The sequence below is a fragment of the Carassius gibelio genome, chromosome A9 (assembly GCF_023724105.1).
Source record: "Carassius gibelio isolate Cgi1373 ecotype wild population from Czech Republic chromosome A9, carGib1.2-hapl.c, whole genome shotgun sequence".
NCBI classification, from domain to species: domain Eukaryota; kingdom Metazoa; phylum Chordata; class Actinopteri; order Cypriniformes; family Cyprinidae; genus Carassius; species Carassius gibelio.
The window spans coordinates 1,524,431-1,544,326 of record NC_068379.1 but is presented as its reverse complement, the minus strand read 5'-3'; the positions used below and the strand labels follow the sequence as shown (position 1 = coordinate 1,544,326).

Sequence of the window (19,896 nt, the reverse complement as noted above, 5' to 3'; positions counted from 1 at the left end):
CTCTCCTTAGAGTTACAAATGATCTGCTCTTATCATCTGATCGTGGGTGTATCTCTCTATTAGTTTTATTGGATCTTAGTGCTGCGTTTGACACAATTGACCACAGCATTATTTTGCATAGACTTGAACACTTTGTTGGCATCAGTGGAAGTGCATTAGCATGGTTTAAATCGTACTTATATGACCGCCATCAGTTCGTAGCAGTGAATGAAGATGTATCATATCGATCACAAGTGCAGTATGGAGTACCTCAAGGCTCAGTACTAGGGCCGCTACTCTTCACGCTTTATATGTTACCCTTGGGAGATATCATCAGGAAACATGGTGTTAGCTTTCACTGTTATGCTAATGATACTCAGCTCTATATTTCCTCGCAGCCTGGTGAAACACACCAATTTGAAAAACTAATGGAATGTATAGTCAATATAAAAAAATGGAAGACGAGTAATTTCTTACTGTTAAATTCTGAAAAAACAGAGGTGTTAATTATAGGACCTAAAAACTCAGCTTGTAATAACCTAGAACAGTGATCCTCAAATCTGGCTCACGAGATCCACTTTCCTGCGAAGTTTAGCTCTAACCCTAATCAAACACGCGTGAGTTTGCTAATCATTGTCTTCAGGATCATTAGAAAATCACAGGCAGGTGTGTTTAATTGGAGTCGGAACTAAACTCTGCAGGAAACTGGATCTCGCGAGCCAGATTTGAGGATCACTGACCTAGAACACTCTCTAAGACTTGATGGTTGCTCTGTCAATTCTTCGTCATCGGTTAGGAACCTAGGTGTGCTACTTGATCGCAATCTTTCCTTAGAAAGCCAGCATTTGTAAAACTGCATTTTTCCATCTCAAAAATATATCTAAATTACGGCCTATGCTCTCAATGTCAAATGCAGAAATGTTAATCCATGCATTTATGACCTCAAGGTTAGACTATTGTAATGCTTTATTGGGTGGTTGTTCTGCATGCTTAGTAAACAAACTACAGCTAGTCCAAAATGCAGCAGCAAGAGTTCTTACTAGAACCAGGAAGTATGACCATATTAGCCCGGTCCTGTCCACACTGCACTGGCTCCCTATCAAACATCGTATAGATTTTAAAATATTGCTTATTACTTATAAAGCCCTGAATGGTTTAGCACCTCAGTATTTGAATGAGCTTCTTTTACATTATACTCCTCTACGTCCGCTACGTTCTCAAAACTCAGGCAATTTGATAAAACCTAGAATATCAAAATCAACTGCGGGCGGCAGATCCTTTTCCAATTTGGCGCCTAAACTCTGGAATAACCTACATAACAGTGACTGTAAAATATGTACTTTAGGTATGGGAATTGCATATTTTTTGTTTTGATATTTGTGATATGGTTAGTTTTTTACGCATACCTGGCAACCCTGCTTAGATAATTCCTTATAGCGATCATCACAAAGCAGAAGTGTATTGTTAGAGGATGTCTGTGGCCCAAAGATCTGAAATAAGGCCTTTAAATTTTTTGCATGTGAGGTGACAGGAGATCCAAGGTCAAGGCCATTTATCTAGTTTGAGTCAGTCTCTTCAACTGATTCTGTCTTGATAAGCGGTGACAACAGTGTCTTGTTGTGTAAAGTGCTAACTAAAACTCTTAATCAAACTTTTTTCAATTCATGTCTAATGAGCTCATATTAATTAAGAATTTATAGAAAAGGTGAGGAAAAAAAGTTAAAATTTAAAAGGAATGGTGACCAGTCCAGTGCAAAGATCTATTTACCTCTCCTTGCCAAGTCAAGTCACCTTTATTTTATTAAGAATAAAATCAGTCAGTTCATTGTGGTTTCATGTACATACACAGAAATCGGTATCTCTGAAAACCCTGAGGATGAACATGAAACCTGGGGAATAGAGAGAAGTGTACCTGTTTGCGTGTGATAGCAGCTCGATACAGTATGGCTGATGGAGTCAGATGACTGCCACTGGATCCTCTGGGTAATCGCACAGTCCCGGTTCCCTCTTCTTTCTCTTCTCCTACATGAGTTCTGCCCACCGCTCCACTTCGGCCACAGCAGGGTGAATCTGGGCTGCTGGAGAACGGCAGTGAAGCGGCGTCCTCACTCGCCGTGTCACTTCTGGGTGGAGTCTCGTCCAGGCCGGCCCCCGCTTCAGCTCCAGCACTGGTCTCTCCGCCCAGGGCTTCGGTCGGGGCAGCTCCACTGACTCCGTCTTCAGCGCGGCGGGTGGAGGAGAGCAGATCTGGGCTGGACGAGGACAGCTTCAGTGGGGGCGGCTCCTGCTGGCCCTCCCTCATCACAGCCCCTGAAGCAGTCTCAGTGAGAGGCGGTGCGGGCGGTGTTGTGTTGGGCAGCGGGGGCTCTCTTTCTCGGCTAGCAGGGGCAGTAGGGTGCTTAGGCCCGGACAGATCCCCGCTACTTCCTTTGCCACTCCTCCGGTGACGAGTTTTCATCCTGCGGGCGCGGTTAGGTGAGGTAGGCCCTCGGTTTGCACACGGCGGGACGGTCACCTGCAGCACACCAGCGTCCATCTTGGGCAGAATGATCTCTGATCTCAGGAGGTCAGGTCTAGATATGGCATACATTAAATATATCAAAAACTGAAGAAATAAATCTGGGTTTTATTTTACTTTAATCATGACAATTCTCTTAACGGCATGCAGCACAATAATGGAAATTACTGCATCCAAAACTTACACAAGCTGTGAGAAAGTAAGACTTTATGCTGCTGCAGAAATAGACAAACTCAACATAGCTCTTCCATATAACTGATCTAGACAGGTGGTGCTGGGGGAGGTGGAGGGTTTCGAGAGCTCTGAACACCACAGGACACTAAACCAAACGTTTTAAATCTTGAGCTAGCAAGATTATTGGCTGTCACAATCAGCTGCCGTGTAGTATACAGTGTACTTACTAGTAGACTACATGGCAGTAAATGTCCAATAACTTTCTCTTGACAAACTTTATTTTTGTACTTTTGTGCTTTTTCAGTAATGTTAGCCTATAATGTAATATGTGCAAAATGAAAAAGTTAGAGAGGGAGTGTCTCATCCTTTTTTTCCCGGAATTATGTTGCTTTGGAAATGCATGCAATATGGAAAAAATATTGTGTCCATGTTCTGGCAAATGTCAAAGATACTCTTCTAAACATTTAATCATGTACTAGTGATGTGCAGGTCAAATTTTCTTCCAATCTGCGTTTCCCGCTTTTATGAAATGGTTTAGCCCGCCCCACAAATAAAGTTAAATGTATTTTGTATACTGGGTCTTCATCACTAACCTCATGGTGTCTGTCATTTAACATACTCCAAATGTAATTACATTAGGATGAGATTAAAAACAAATTAATGTGCATAAATACAGAATAAGGAATTATGTGTGAGACGTTCTGCTGTGGATATAAATGTAAGCGATCCATGTAATCATTAATAAATAAGAGACAGAGTGAGGAACGTCTGTTCTGACCTCTTGCCGTGAGGAGGCAGTTTCTGGGGGACGCTTCTCTTCTTGATCAGTTTGTCCACTGTGGTCGAGGGGTGATGTTTGAAGAGACCAGGATATTTTTTATCCAGACACTGTTCCCTCCTTGATCAAGAACAAAGCAGCATTAGCACTGGTGTTATAAATGAAGATATCAGAAGCTGAATGTAAATCATCTCAAAGTAACATGACATGGAATATCAGGAGACCTTTCCATTGAAAAGGCACAAAATAGGGCCTAAACATGGAAAGGACTGACAGATTAAGAGCTCTTTCCCAATGTCTTTCCTGACTGTTCATAGCCAGTTTATTCTGATAATACACAAGACATCTGTCTCTCTGAAGTGGGCAAAAGCAGTGTGATCTGACCTGGAAACTGTGTGCTGAGCTACAAAATACTATTTCAAATCGCCATCTAGTGGCTATTGCATGACACACAACAAATGTATATAATTTCCAGTTAGCATGTCTGCAAGTTTCTGTTTATGATAAAGCACCTCTTTAAAGGCAGCATCTGGACTTTCTTAATTCACTCTATGTGGCAGTATCAATAATAAAACTTTTCCATGTGTTTGTGTGGACAGCGGAAGCTACAGCAGGTTTAATCCATGGAGGCGCTGGCACGATCACTTAAACTTTTTCCTCCTGATAACAGTGAAATCAACTTAAAATACAGATAAGTTTAATACATATTTTGAAACTTTAAAGTCTGCTTTTATTTGTGTGCACTCACAATGAAAACAAATCATTGTGTTTTCTGCCATCTTTAATAAATAATTAAATGATCTCTTGCTATTTTTCCAGACACATTCATAGTAATTAATGTTGCTGGGATGGTGATGTTAAACACTGTGCCCTGTGTCCTGACAGTCCTGGTAACATGGTATTACATTGTTTCCACCAGTGCAGCACATCTTTTCCATCTCTTTAATTGGTGAATGTCTTAGATATAAAAGAAGGAGAAGCCTAAAGCAGGCCCCGTCGGGCTCGGGCTGACATGCAGGGCTATGGAAGTCAATGGATTATATTAACTGTATGGTCACCAACTTCCCCCAAAGTCTCATCTTTTGTGACCAACAGAAGAAAGAAACTCATACAGGAACAATGTGAGTGGGCATGAATGATGAGATAATTTTTTTGTTAGTTGTACTCTAAAATACACTTAATTAAAAACTCAGTTTATCTTTTTAGAGTATAAAAGCTTTATCATTAGATATGTCTTATTTGGTTTATGGAGTGTTTTATGTGTGTTTTACCTGAGCAGCTCTTTCTCTTTGAGCTCCAGCTGCAGCATCACGGCGTTGAGCTCCATGTACAGATTGTTGGCTCTCTCTAGCTTTCTCTCGTAGTGTTCTCTGATGTCGAGAGCATGCCTGTAAAATGAGCCGGATGTCATGCTCGGTAACAACCCTTTAGAGGACACAATCTTCTCTCTTTCTCACAATACAGTTACTGTCTAAAAATCACATTTTTTTGTGATTAATTGCAATTAGGGTTGTAACAACTAATCGATCAAATTAATTATTATTGATAATGAAAATCATTGCCAGCGATTCTCATTATTGATTAGTCGGGTCTGCCCACATTGCACGTCCAAATTCAGCCGGTCGCATCAAATTACAGCACTGAATAACGGAAGTCTATAGACAAAAATGCATCTACAAATACTGGAGGAAACAGAATAAGCTCCTGCTGGAAAAGTACATGATCCGAGCTGCCCATAACATAGAAATCTTTATTTTAAGCTTCAAGCTGATTCTTTAGCGTAATGACTTGCCTGTCAGGTGCTTTGACAGATACGTGTGTGTGTGTGCGTCCTCAGTGCAAAACACTTTCAGTTGGCGGTCATATCTTTATCTGTAAATGTTACAAACCTTTCCAGACAGTCTGCATCAAGTCGAAATCTTTACTGAATGAGCACCGGCGCGGCAGGCATGCACGTTAAACAGACAGAACATAGTAGAGACACTATTCAGCGCAAAAACATTCACGGTCCTGAAGTATCTGTTGTTGAACATTACATTTATGTTTAAAAGTCAACATGTGGTGCAAGTCCTGTATGAGAGCACTAGAAACTGTGTGTGATTGAATATAAATATCAGACGCTTTTACAGGATAAAGAGATGACAGTAACAGACTAACTCTGATCAAAGTGTTCTAATGAACTTCACTGTGATTTTATAAATAAATTAATAAATAATAATCTTTATTATTTTAATTTTTGATCTAGAGGTTTAATCTATATAGCCTACAGTGATTAACAAATTTATTAAAACAAATTTATGTAAGCTTTTTTAACTAATTTTGTAAGGTTTGTGTCACTGCTGCTCTTAAATAACAGTATTGTTAATTACCAAAATCATTTTTTATCTTTATGTATTGGTTAGACCTCTAATATGAATAAGCTCTTTAGTTACAGTAGTAAGCTATTTCTAGTGCTTTAATATAATTAGTGCTGTGAAAGAAAGGCAGAAAAAAATTATTTGTGCTTTGTTTATTTTTTCAGATACACAATCAGTCAGAAACGACATTAAAAATTCCAGAAAGCATGCAAGCTGTTATCAAAGTCAAAGAAAGCCATTTTTGTTATTAGGTGAATAAATACTATTTAGTTTAAGTTTAGTTAAGTTGTCCAATAAATGTGTCATGTCCGCTGTCTGATCACCCCGTTCTTCGGTGTGTGTGTTTTTGTATATGTCTGCATCTCGTGTGCACATGGTGTTTTGTTTTGGTTTTGATCGTTTGTCTTACACCTGTCTGTGGCGTTCCTCTCTCCCCCTCATTACTACAGTTTCCACTTCTAATTGTTTGACTCAGCTCACCTGAATTCAATGTCTGTTCATCTCTTGCTCTATTTATTCCCGTCTGTCATGCCAATCGGTGCCAGATCATTGTTCGACTATAGTCCATGTGTAGCCATTCTGTCTGATCCAGTCAAGTCTTGTTCTGTCGTGCCATTATTTTTCCCCTCCCTCATTTCCTAGACCGGGCACCTGCATTCTTCAGAAGTGTTTTTGGTTTGCTCCATTACTGGCTCTCTCTCGTGTCTTTCTCCTCTCTCCGCTCTCTACGCGGCTGCACCGTTGGGCGCCTCCTGCCGGGTGTTTACGCAAGGACATTGAAGTCTCTTATTTTTCTGTTGGATGTTTTTCCTTATTTCCCTGGCTGTTTCTGTTCGTTTGAGGGAGTTTTTTTCTTTTATACTTGAATAAATTGGTCTCACACTGTAACCTGCATCTGTGCTTAGTTGTGTTCCTGACAGAATGATCTGGCCAAGATGGACACAGCAGGTGCAGATTCTGTCAGAACCGCAGTCACCCAGCAGGGTATTCTTTTGGGTCAGCATGAAGCCAGACTGACGAGCACCACAAGGGAGGTGGAGTTCCTAGCCAGCCAAGTGGCTGAGCTGACCACCTGCATCCAAGAGCTGCAACGAGAGGCTGCTCAGGGTGGTGCAGTTCACCATCTTCCTCGCCATGAGCCTGAGCCCAGATGCAATAATCCACCACCCTATGATGGGGACCCCAATTCCTGCCGGGCCTTCTTGTCCCAGTGTTCTGTGGTGTTTGCCTTGCAGCCACGCACATACGCGCTTGAGATGTCCAAAGTGGCTTTTGTATTGACTCTTCTAACTGGCAAGGCTGGAGACTGGGAAACCTCCGTCAGGGAGACTCAAGCTTCCTGTTGTGCTTCTTTCAAAGATTTCCGCCAGGAGATGGAGAGGCAATTTGACCGTTCTGCCAGAGGTCAGGAAGTTTGGCCATCCTGGAGGACGGAGGAGTCAACATCTGTTTCCCCCACATACTGTATCACCCTGGAGCCCAAGACCGGTTGCCCACTGAAGCTAAGCAGGGCTGAGCCTGGTCAGTACCTGGATGGGAGACCTCCTGAGAAAACTAGGTTGCTGCTGGAAGAGGTGCTAGTGAGGCCAGCAGGGGGTGCTCACGCTGTGGTCTGTGTGGGTCCTAGCGCCCCAGTGTAGTGATGGGGACACTATACTGTCAACAAGCACCGTCCTTCGGATGAGACGTTAAACCGAGGTCCTGACTCTCTGTGGTCATTAAAAATCCCAGGATGTCTTTCGAAAAGAGTAGAGGTGTGACCTCGGCATCCTGGCTAAATTCGCCCATTGGCCTCTGACCATCATGGCCTCCTAACAATCCCAATATCCGCTGATTGGCTTCATCAATCTGTCTCCTCTCCACCCGTAAGCTGGTGTGTGATGGGCGTTCTGGCGCACTATGGCTGCCGTCACATCATCCAGGTGGATGCTGCACACTGGTGGTGGATGAGGAGATACCCCCTGACTATGTAAGCGCTTTGAGTGCCTAGAAAAGCACTATATAAATGTAATGAATTATTATTATTATAAACCACTGAGCCTGAGCCTATGCAGGTGGGGTGCCTTCAGCTCACTCCTCAACAGAAGCAGCAATGCCTCGCCTTAGGGCTATGCCTGTATTGCGGCAAATCAGGTCACTTCACAGCAGGCTGTACGTTAAAAGTCAATGCTTGCCAGTAAAGAGGGGGATCCTGGTGAGCGATATCCCCTTTATGGCTTCCTCCCTCCTATCGCACTCTCCTTCCTGTCTCAATTCAGTTTGGTGATGCCTTTAACTCCTGTGCAGCACTGGTTGACTCAGGAGCCGAGGGCAACTTTATGGACCTCTCTTTGGCCACCCGTTGGGGGATTCCTGCCATTCCTCTTCCTGAACCTATTCCTGCCCATTCATTGAATGCCACTTTGATCACCACTGTCTCCTATGCTATTCCTTCTGTCAATCTTATAGTCTCGGGCAATAACCGTGAGGTGAACATGCTGTACCTTCTTGAATCCCAGAGTGCTCCCATAGTTCTGGCGCACCCGTGGTTGGTGCAACATGGCCCTCACATGGATTGGTCCAGCAACTTTGTCTTGTCTTGGAGTAAGTTTTGTCTTGCATCTTGTCTGGGTGCTGCCTCTTTTCCTGTGTCTGTGTGTCCTGTCTTGCAGGTGGAGGCTGCTGGTTTGAAGGGGGTCCCGGTGGAGTACCACAGCCTGTGCCAGGTGTTTAGTAAGTCCCAGGCCACCTCCTTACCTCCACATCACCCTTATGATTGTGCCATTGAGCTCCTCCCAGGCACTTCTCTGCCCAAGGGTCACTTGTTTTCCCTTTCAGGTCCTGAAAGAGAGGCCATAGACAAATATATTAAGGAATCCCTCAAAGCCAGTCTCATCTGACCCTCTTCATCTCCTGCAGGTGCTGGGTTCTTCTTTGTCAAGAAGAAGAACGGCTCCTTGAGTCCTTTTATAGATCATCAAGGCCTGAATGACATCACTATTAAGAACAAGTAACCCTTGCCTCTTACGTCATCTGCCTTTGAGCTATTGCAGGGAGCCAAGGTCTTCACCAAGCTAGACCTTCAGAATGCCTATCACCTGATTCGCATACGTGAGGGTGATGAGTGGAAGACAGCTTTCAACACACCCACGGAACACTTTGAGTACCGGGTCCTACCATTTGGCCTGACCAATGCCCCAGCTGTCTTCCAGGCCCTGGTTAACGACGTGTTGAGAGACATGGTGAATCACTTCTACTTCGTGTATCTTGATGATATCTTGATATTTTCGCCATCTCTGCAGGTACACACTCAGCATGTTCGCCAGGTGTTACAATGGCTGTTGGAGAACCAGCTCATTGTTAAGGCGGAGAAGTGCGTCTTCCATGCCCAGTCTGTTCCGTTCCTGGGGTTCGTTGTTTCTGCGGGGGAGATCAAAGCAGACCCCTGTAAGGTAAGGGACGTTGCTGAAGTTGCCAGCTCCTGACTCTCATAAAGCTCGGATGGTTGCCATCCATCAGCGATTCTGGTAGCCATCCATGGCCAAGGATGTCAAGCAGTTCGTGGCTGCCTGCTCGATGTGCGCTCAGAACAAGACTTCCAATGCGCCTCCCGTTGGTCTGCTCCACCCGTTGCCCATCCCTTCTCACCCCTTTGGCCCTTGTCTCTGGCCTCCCGGAATCTAAGGTTAACATCGTCATTCTCACCGTTTCTCCGAGGCGGCCCATTTCATTCATCTTCCCAAGCTCCCCTCAGCCAAAGAGACTTCTCAGGTGATGGTTGATCACGTATTCCGGATTCATGGTCTTTCGGTCAACATATATCGGTCTCTGATAGGGGTCCCAAGTTTGTCTCTCGGTTTTGGAGGGAGTTCTGTCAGCAGATCAGGGCCTCTACAAGTCTGTCATCAGGAATCCATCCCCAGATGGACGCACCCTTCGCTGCCTGGCATCCCACAATCCCAGCTCCTGGTGTCAACAGCTGTCATGGGTAGAATACGCCCATAACTCCCTTCCGGCCTCTGCCACAGTTATGTCCCCATTCCAGTGTTCTGTTATCAACCTCCCTTGTTTCCCACACAGTAACCCGAAGCTGCGGTCCCGTCTGCTTTGGCTTTTGTCCGACGGTGCCAATGCACCTGGAAGAGGGCTAAGGCGGCCTTGGTCCAGCCTAATAGGTGGAACAAAGCAGCCGCCAACCGTCACCGGACTCCCGCTCCACACTATGTGTGTGGTCAAAGGGTATGGCTCTCCACCAAGGACTTGCCTCTCGGGGTAGCCGCACGCAAATTGGCACCCAGGTTCATTGGCCCATACCGGATCACAAAGCTCCTGAGTCCAGCGGCGGTACAGCTCAAGCTCCCTACCACACTTGGTCGGGTGCACCCTGTTTTCCATGTTTCCAGGGTTAAACCTGTGTTGCATTCTCCTCTTGTTTTCCTAGACCGGGCACCTACATTCTTCAGAAGTGTTCTGGTTTTCTCCATTACTGGCTCTCTCTCGTGTATTCCTCCCCTCTCCGCTCTACGAGGCCGCACCATTGGGAGCCCCCTGCCGGGTGTTTACACAAGGATATTGAAGTCTCTGTTGGACCTTTCTCTTTATTTCCCGGCCTGTTTCTGTTCGTTTGAGGGAATTTTTTTCTTTTGGACTTATTGAATAAATTGGTCTCACACTGTAACCTGCATCTGTGTCCAGTTGTGTTACTGACAAAATGACAATACAATTTGTTTTTTTATTGACAGACTCCTAAAATATCTGTATTTTGTCTATTATGATAGGTGGTCCAATAAATTGTTAGCACTGTATGTTTTCATAGTATTCTGTTGGCATATTTGTTTGAAGGACATTGAGCAGAATGTGGAATAGTTTGTTTTTGTCAATAAAATTAAAATAAAGATTTTTTTTATCCGATTAATCGAAAAAATTATCTTTCAACTAATCTATTATCAAAATAATCATTAGTGTCAGCAATACATGTATTTTATAGTGGCCTTGTTACAAGTTACATTTACTTAACATAGTTATAACAGTAACTTATGCATAATTAGACGCAAATAACCCTAAAGCAATCCATAATACTAAATCAGTGCTTTCTTAGATAAGTACACTGTAAGTACCAGTAAGTGCACGTACTGTAAAATAGAGAGCAAACCAAATAGTGAGTTGAGCTTTTGAGTTCAGTTAGTGAGTTCTGGTGGACTGTATTAATGGTTCGGGCAGGACAGTGTTTTGTCATGTGTCTGTGTCTGACCTGAGCTCCTCTCGTCTCCGGTTGATCAGCTCTTCATCCAGACGGTGAAGACACGTGCCCTCTGACTTGATCTTCTCAAAGTGTTGCTTGACCTCCTCACGCCACTCCGCCTGCTCTCACATACACAGATTTATAATGCTGGATCTCAAATCATCAGCAGTCATTATCTTTCATTTTAATAACAGTGTTGACATGACCAGAGATGTGGCACTCAATTTTGTCCCTTTTACTGATTCCTTCCAAAATGCAACTCAGTGACATGAATATGATGTGTGTTTTTAATTTCTGATGTGAAATGTTTTTTCTTTTTTAAATTGCATGACAAGACATGTTTAGTTCAGATAGTTTAATGACATGTTGTGACACGCCAAAAACTATAAAAAATACTTTTTTACCCTGAAACATACTTTTAAAACCCTTTTGAAAATGATTTAGCTGTGAACTCTCACCTGGACTCAAAGTGTCAGGAAATATATTTCACCTTTAAAAATGTCATGTAGTGTAACCACTAAGTTAAGGTCATTAGATGTTGGTTTTTAAACTGCATTTTCTGAGAACTTCACACGTGTTTTAAACTAGAATTTGAAATATTTTGTTTTGGCAAACAGAAGTCGATATTTGGCCACCACGATGCTCCTGTGCTGTTGTTGAGCACTGAATGAGTCTCACCTGAGATTTGAAGTATGTCTCCTGTGGGGTGGAGAGCACATCTGCAGACGCGATGTCCAGATGCAGCAGAATCTGCCTGAACGACGGCCTGTTCCTGGGTTTGCAGTTCCTGCACACACACACACGCATGCACGCATGGACACACACACACACACACACACACACACATTAGCATTACAAGAGTCACCTGGAAATGATTACCAGTCAGTTAACTCTTCTCTGCTTATGGCATCTTTTGGTTGTCATTTTGCACAAAGAGATGCTATTTCCATATGATTTTCTCCTATCTTTTTTCTTTCTTTTCTGAAAAAGTACCCTTTAAAAAGAGCTCATTGAGGAAAGAATACACTTTATGTGTCAACCGAATGTAATGTTCTCAGACACTGAATTGAATCTAAAATGTCATTAAATGTATTTGGCTGAACTTATAGTGTTTTGACCAACTCAAATAGGACTTCAGTGTATCTTTATATATATATATCTATATATATATTTTTTATATAATATATATTTTTTAGAATTACTGCTTTTGTCTGTAAAATATGGTTAAAGTGTTACTGCCGAATGTACTGACCATCATTTATAGAAAACTAAAATATACTTTCATGGCATTTCTATTGAAAAACTGTGTTCTGTTTTTTAAATATATATATATATATATATATATATATATATATATATATATATATTTATTTTATTTATTTTTTGTCATGAGGTTGCAATTCAGTACATTCTTTGAATGTAAAAAAAAAACCTCCAGTACTTTACATGTGCTTAGTATGTTTGTCAACACATAAAATAAGTGCACTTCTTTAAAACAAGACAAAAGATTATTAAAACAGAACTTTATGCGAAAACTTTTAATCTGACATTATTACAGACTGCACTACTTAAAGGGACACTAAGTAGGAATTACTCCCATCTAGTGGTGAAATTGTATTTTGCATTCAAACTAATTTTGCTCTCCAGCGCCTCGCTTTTTCAAATGCGCGTTGCATCTACGGTAGGCGATATGTACCAAAAAGCTTTGACAGGATGTCTTCTAATAGCACTTCGTCGAGTTTTCCTTCAGGTGAACAGGTGTGTTATTTCAAACAAACTGCAACATGACAACTAACAAACGAATGTTACAGTATGAATTACTGACTGTGGAAAACATGAAATATTGTCATTAGTAGTTATGTCTAATTTATTCGTTATATTTTCTGAATAATGTGCATTGTTAGATATAAAAAAAATATTATAATATAGATTGTAACACTGACTTACCTGTCGAGAAGAAAACTGGCCACTTCAGCGTCTCTTTTGAAATCTTTATCCAGCATTAGCTCTTTCCACCTAGAAAAAGCTTCCCTGACATTAACTCTTGTTTTCTGTAATCTACGGTCACGTTTCCTTTTACGTTCTATTTTTGACTGTTTTGGCGACGATGTTTTCTTCTCCTGTGGCGCGGCATATGTATGGTCCATAATAAGAATGCAATCCAGACTTTTAAACTTGCCGGTGCAGTTTCAAGCGCCTCTCACTGCTCTGCACCTGCGTTTCTGGCTCTGACCGAAAACGCGTTGTGGAAACGCATTGGCTTAGTACTTTTTGTCCCTCTCTGCTATTATAGTTTTGCAAGATGGCGGAACTACATGGAAGCCTCCGTCGACCTACCCGTCCCATGTATATAAAGATAATAAATTCTTCATTTACAAGGATTAGTTTAAACATTGACATAGGTATTTGTACACCATTGAGGGCATATTTATGAATAAAAATATTGATTTTAGATAATAAAATACCTAAAAAGTTACTTATTGTCCCTTTAAATGTGTTGAGAAACACAGTCATGAAAGTGCATCTCTCCGTAAGTTCACTAAAGTGGATTTTCATTACATTCACATTATATTATCTGCATTACAGTTACGATTCTACAACAAGTGCACATTCAACACAATGAAGCACTCTTTCTTTCTTTCGTGGTTTCTCACCAGCACTGTCTGAGCAGGATTTTGAAGCCATCAGGGCAGCTTTCAGGAAGAGGAAGCTGCAGGCTGTTGTTTCCCACGCCCCATATGATAGCGGAGGAGTCCACGTCTTTATAGGGGATCTCACCGGTCAGCATCTCCCACAGCACCACACCGAACGACCTGCAGACCCCACAGATCACACATCACATCACATCACATCACTGACCGCCACATTCATCTCCTGCACTTCAGTGTCTGCCATTTCTGCTCATTATAGATGGATTACAGTTCTTCTGCTCATAAAAGTCTCTGGCCTTGTTCCTTTAGAGGTACACTGTGAAAGTGGATTATCATTTTAATGGTAAAAGACTGTGAAAAGACTACAGTAAAAATATGTTCACTGGTTATCGGTCGGTCAGTTTCCTAACAGGGAAAATGAATAGATTTTTTGGGACATTTCAAGAAAATGTTAAACTATTCTAAAAGCAAAAAATAAGGTTACACTTTATTTTAAGCTGTCCTTGTTACAGTGTAATTACACATTAAAGTTATATTAATTAACTACATGTAATTACAATATTGTTAGGGATACTTCCATGTAATAATGCACAATTTATTGTTATTTTAATAGTAAGTACATGTGATGTTGTTTGTAATTTGGTACATTAACAATATTTCAGTTGATGAAATATGCATGTGTTGTTTTTTTTTGCTTTGTTTTTGTTCAGCCTGTAAAATAGTTTGGAAGAGTGTTTGTGAATCCTCCAGACGGATCGTACCAGATGTCCACTTTCTCAGACACGGGCTCGTTCCGGATCACCTCGGGTGCCATCCAGGCCACAGTGCCTGCAAACGACATCTTGGTGCTCTTGTCTCTGAGCTCCTTGGACGTGCCGAAGTCAGAGATCTTCACCAGGTCGTCGTGTGTGATCAGCATACTGACAGAGAGAAGACACGTGTGTGAGGTACACTCTCAGTGTGTGCATGCGTTGTGTGGATTGGTAGAAAGCAGCATTATACTTGGGTGATTTGAGATCTCTGTGGATGATCTTGTGCAGGTGGAGGTAGTTCATGCCGCCTGCGATGCCCATGGCCCAGTCCACCAGCAGAGACGGCATGATCCTCCTGCCGGCCCTCAGCACCTCGTAGAGCTGGCCCTGAGCACAGTACTCCATGAGGATGCAGTAACACGGAGCCTGCGTGCACACGCCCCTGAAACACACACACACACACACACACACACACTATTATACAGGTATATACACAGAGAGTTTGCAATGTGAAAGAGGTTAACATGAGCTGCTGTTTCGCTGTAGCTTGTCAAACTGAACTTCTCAGATTATGAATAATGCCACCAAATTATTATTAATACATATGATATAGTTACTTAATATCATACAAGCAAGAGTGCTGTTTTCCATGAAAATCCAATCAATTCTAATTGTGATACTGATTTTATACAATCGTTCAAAAAACAAGACAATATTAAGTGACTTACATTATTGGCACAATATTCCCTCTAAAAACATAGTTCTCAAAGTCACAGCTGAGCCGCTGAACGTCTCTGCACAAGCAAAACACAGCAGTGCTTCCTTCATAGAAACACTGACACATTTAATAAGATTAAAAATGCCCTTACAATGGAACTAAATAGATAAGTAAATAAATAGATGTATGAATGTATGAATGAATGAATGACGCTGGAAATCAATTTAAACAGTTAAATATTGCCATGTAATGGGAAAGTTCATTTCTGCTGTCGAACAGAAGGTGCTCCGAACAGAAAAGTAATCGTAGAGCCCTGTCACAATGTAGTTCTTCTGTTTTCTGTAGGCCAGTGATGACCAGTCCTGCTCCGTGAGGGTCAAGGTCTTTAGGATCACTAGACACGTTCAAGCAGATGTGCTCGATTAGACACCCTAATTCTGTGTCATGTATTCACATTGAATGGGACACATGTAACCGATGCCTGACAGAGAGATATGAGTGTCCCAGGTCTACATCTTCTTCTGTTTAATGGTGATTTACTGAACAGCTGTGCAACTATACTTTCATCTGATCCTATGTTTCTCTTCACCTTCATGGGTGGTGCTAGGGAGGGGCCCCAAGAAAGACCAAACCACCCCCCAAAATGAAATAAAATAAAAGCATTTGACTTGATAATGCATGCATAACTCATGCAATGCAGAGTGACGTGAATTGCAGTCGCATGTTTTATAATGTCATAGCATTTAATTTTAAAAATGGATCTGTTCCTTGTGCCAAGTAGGTCTGCCCCAACTACAGATTTTTCTATTAGTCTCAAGTTTATATTAAACTGATTAATATAATTAAATAAAATTCCCATGCTTTACGCTTATAGGCTTGTAACCTATATTCCGTGCTCACGCGTGCGCATAAAGCTTGTCACAAAGCAAAGAAAAATGAATGATTCTGAATGTGCCTGAGGAAAAGAAGACATTTGAATTATTTAGAAATAAACTAGTGTCGGCTGCAAAGATGAAGTTACCGAATGCAGACGCGGACAGTGATAGAAATGCACACTTTCATATGGACTACATAATTACATAATATATATTGTTTTTTATTATTGTTCATTCAATAGTAGACCTTTTAAGATATTTTTCCCCCATAGATTGATTATTTTGTGTGGCAAGTAGGTGGCTCCAGTTAATGGAGACTGGCAGAAAGCGCATCCTTTTTTCACCTCTATTTTTACAAAAGCTCAATATTTTGGTGTTATTGTGAGTGTACATAAATAAAAGCAGAATGTTTTTCTATGAATGATTAGCCTATTAGGCTACTCTTATCTGTATGACCAAAAATAATGGAGGAGCCTATTTTAAGTTCTTTCTGCAGGAAGAAATGCAAGGGATCAAGCGGGCGCCCCATGTCATGCAGTAAACATGATTATACTCCCACACTTCTCATAAATACTTGATATGCACATCTATGGCGCATATTCATCTTAAATTATAGTCGGAGAGAACCGCCATATAGCAGCCCTACTTCTCTCGATGAGAGATGGAGTGAGAGATCTTTGTCTGTCTCCACTATATATCTGAGAGCAGCTGTGATGGAGAAACAGCAGCTTGTACATCATCAATACACAGAGAGTGAAGGCTCAAGGAAATATATCCCCAGTGCTGTATGATGTCATACTGACTTTGACTCACATTACCAAATGCTTGTTCAGTGAATTTTAAGTGACTGTATAAAAATCTTTGGGAACTGACTGATCTATAGGCTCCTTGTTTAATTTCATAAAATGAAAATGTTTTATTAAATTGTGATGAGCCAAATAATCATGAAATAAAATGTTACAAAATTGAGTGGACGAGTTAGGTTATTTTATTATTATTATTAATAATAATAACAAGTCAAGTCTGCTTTTTTGTCAATTCTTCCACATATACAGTACTTACATGCAGAGAATTGAAATGGCTTTACTCTCAGACCCATGGTGCATACAGATAACACTAACAGTAGAACATTAAATACAGTTATTACACGGCTCTGTGGAATACTTGATTCTGATTGGTCGGTCACAACATTCAGAGGTACTTTATCCCTGGATAACAACCTGTAAAAGCTAATAACACAGGCTCATCCTGGTAACAGCAGTTGGTGCCCTACTCTTGCTTGAAATCTATTTTTCTGGGTGGAAGCTTTGGATTTTGTTTAGCTAATAAAATATTAAAACTCTATTCAAAATGGTGTACAGTTGTTTATGGTATCGCAGACTCGCTCTCGTCTCATACAAACGCTACATTTTGCTACGATTGTTTTGTAATGAATAATAAGAGAACTAACAAACTGGTAAAGTTTTAAAACATTTTCGTCTTAATTGGTGAAATGTTGTGTAATACGTGGTTTGCCAGCTCCGTTTCGCATAAACGTCCGTCTAGTTTGAAATTGCTGCTTGCGCTCAACTTCTGTCTTCACAGAAGCTTTGCATTCAAATATTTCAACTCAAATCAATATTTTGCATATACATATTTACTTTTGTGGACAGCAGCCATGTAATAACCAGGTTAATGTACATCCAGCCGGTTGTTCTGAATGAAGTAGTGAGCAGGCCAATGCTGCACAAAGTGTCTGGTGTAGGTCTCAGAGTGTTAGTGGGAGCTTGTAGGGAGGGGGAACTGAGGTTCATAGTTCAGTGGTGCATGGGGAAGAAGAGGGGAGGGGGCCAAGGTCAGGAGGAAGTTCAGCTTCCTGACAGCCTGGTGGATGAAGCTGTCCTTCGTCTGCTGGTCCTGGCCTGGAGACTCCGCATTCTCCTCCCTGATGGTAACAGACTGAAGAAGCTGTGAGACAGGTGAATGGGATCAAATGTGATGCAGAGGGCTCCGAGAGTGAGACGGGTTCTGTAAATATCCTGGAGGGAGGGTAGAGAGACACCAATGACCTTCTCAGCTGCTCTCACTATGCGTTGCAGAGTCTTTCGGCAGGACGCGTTGCAGGCGCTATACCACACAGTGATGCAGCTCGTCAGGATGCTCTTGATGGTGCCTCTGTAGAAGGTGTACATGATGGGGGGTGGGGCTCTGGCTCTCCTCAGTTTGCGGGGAAAGTAGAGACGCTGTTGTGATTTCTTGGCCAGTGCTGCAGTGTTTTCGGTCCAGGAGAGGTCCTCTGTGATGTGCACACCCAGGAACTTGGTGCTGCTCACTCTCTCCACAGTCGCACCGTTGATGGTCAGAGGATTGTGCTGAGTGTGTGCTCTCCTGAAGTCTACAACAATCTCCTTCGTCTTCTCCACGTTCAGAGAGAGATTGTTGTCACTGCACCACCCGGCCAGGCGGCTCACCTCGCTCCTGTAGTTTGTCTCATCTGTGTTGCGAATGAGACCAACATCTTTTAATCATATTTATAATTGCCCAGCTCCACGTCAATGATCTAGCACCCCTCAGCACCTCTGTTCAAAATTCTCTGGCGATGCACCTGCTAACCTTTCTTCATGCCATATTTTAGTCATGCATGATGTATTACTGTGAACAATAATTATATTGTAAAAAAAAACTGAGCAAAGGTTAGACTTGTATTTAAGGTTAATTTGTTTTGTCTTGCCATTTTGCTACCATATTTTTGAGTGAGAAATCACAAGTCTTTTTATTATTATTACAGAAACAGGAAGGACCAAATAAGGAAAACCGGAACATACATGTGACACATACAGTATATATACAGTGCCTTCCATAAGTATTGGAACAGTAAAGACAACATTGCTTTCTCTGCTGTGGAGTGAAGACATTTGCAAATATGATTAAAAGATGAATATGCGACAAAACTACAGAATGTCATATTTTATTATTAGGTCTTTCGACACATACCTGTTTTACCAAATAACAATGACAGCACTTTTAGAGTTCATCCCACTATTTGATGTGAGCATTAGTATTGGAATAGTTAAATTTAAGGCAGATGTACAAGATTAAAAGCTAATATTTAGTTGCAGATCCCTTGCATGTGATCAGAGCAGTAAGTCTGCAACACAGAGACATCACCAATCTCTTGGTCTTATGCTTTGAAATGCTTTTCTCCAACTGTTGCTTGTTTTGGGGAGTTTCTGTCTTTAGTCTCCTCTTCAGCTGCTGAAATTAATGTTCAATCTGATTTAAATCTGGAGACTGATTTGGGCAATCTAAGATTTTAAATTTCTTTGCCATATAAAGTTATTGACTGAACTAGCAGGGTGTTTTGGGTCAGGGTCCTGATCGTATATAAAGTGCTTTCTAATGAGTTTGGTGGCATTTTCTTGAATATTGGTAGCCAAGATGATTTTGTACCCTTCAAAATGAATTCTGCTACTGCCATCATACATGAAGTGATCATTAAAATGAAGAGGTCCTGTTCTAGGACGACCTGTGACGTTATTTTTTATGTTCTATAACGCTATTATGTCCTATAACATATTTAATATATAAGATGTTTATATTAACTGATTGAAGAATAAAAACACTATAAGTATTTTAGAAAATGTTGTATTTATTTGAAATCAATAGATTCCAGCCTGACATATGATATGCATGAAATAAAAACATATAAAAAATAAATATTGTAAATAAAATTCAAGTGCAAAATTAAGACAAACAAATTTAAACTTGGGTAAAAAGAAACAAAGGGAAACCTGGCCATTAGTGCTTTTTCTGTTACTGTATATTAGGCCTTAAGTTACTGCAAAATAAACAGAACACTATCCAACTCTTATGGTTTGTTCACACCAGATGCGA

The 19,896-nt window shown here is 41.3% G+C and overlaps 1 protein-coding gene across 1 annotated transcript in view; it reads right to left on the bottom strand.

Moving 5' to 3' along the window:
* The window catches only part of LOC128019403 (mitogen-activated protein kinase kinase kinase 12-like), a 35,151-nt gene that overhangs the window by 3,424 nt on the left and 11,831 nt on the right, over positions 1–19,896 (bottom strand). The window contains exons 4-11 of the mRNA XM_052605363.1: positions 14,681–14,872; positions 14,440–14,598; positions 13,682–13,840; positions 11,706–11,814; positions 11,037–11,146; positions 4,721–4,837; positions 3,450–3,569; positions 1,892–2,552 (exon numbers count right to left, since the gene is read on the bottom strand). Of these exons, the coding sequence (XP_052461323.1) occupies positions 1,892–2,552; positions 3,450–3,569; positions 4,721–4,837; positions 11,037–11,146; positions 11,706–11,814; positions 13,682–13,840; positions 14,440–14,598; positions 14,681–14,872 (1,627 nt within the window). The remainder of the gene's footprint in view (positions 1–1,891; positions 2,553–3,449; positions 3,570–4,720; positions 4,838–11,036; positions 11,147–11,705; positions 11,815–13,681; positions 13,841–14,439; positions 14,599–14,680; positions 14,873–19,896) is intronic.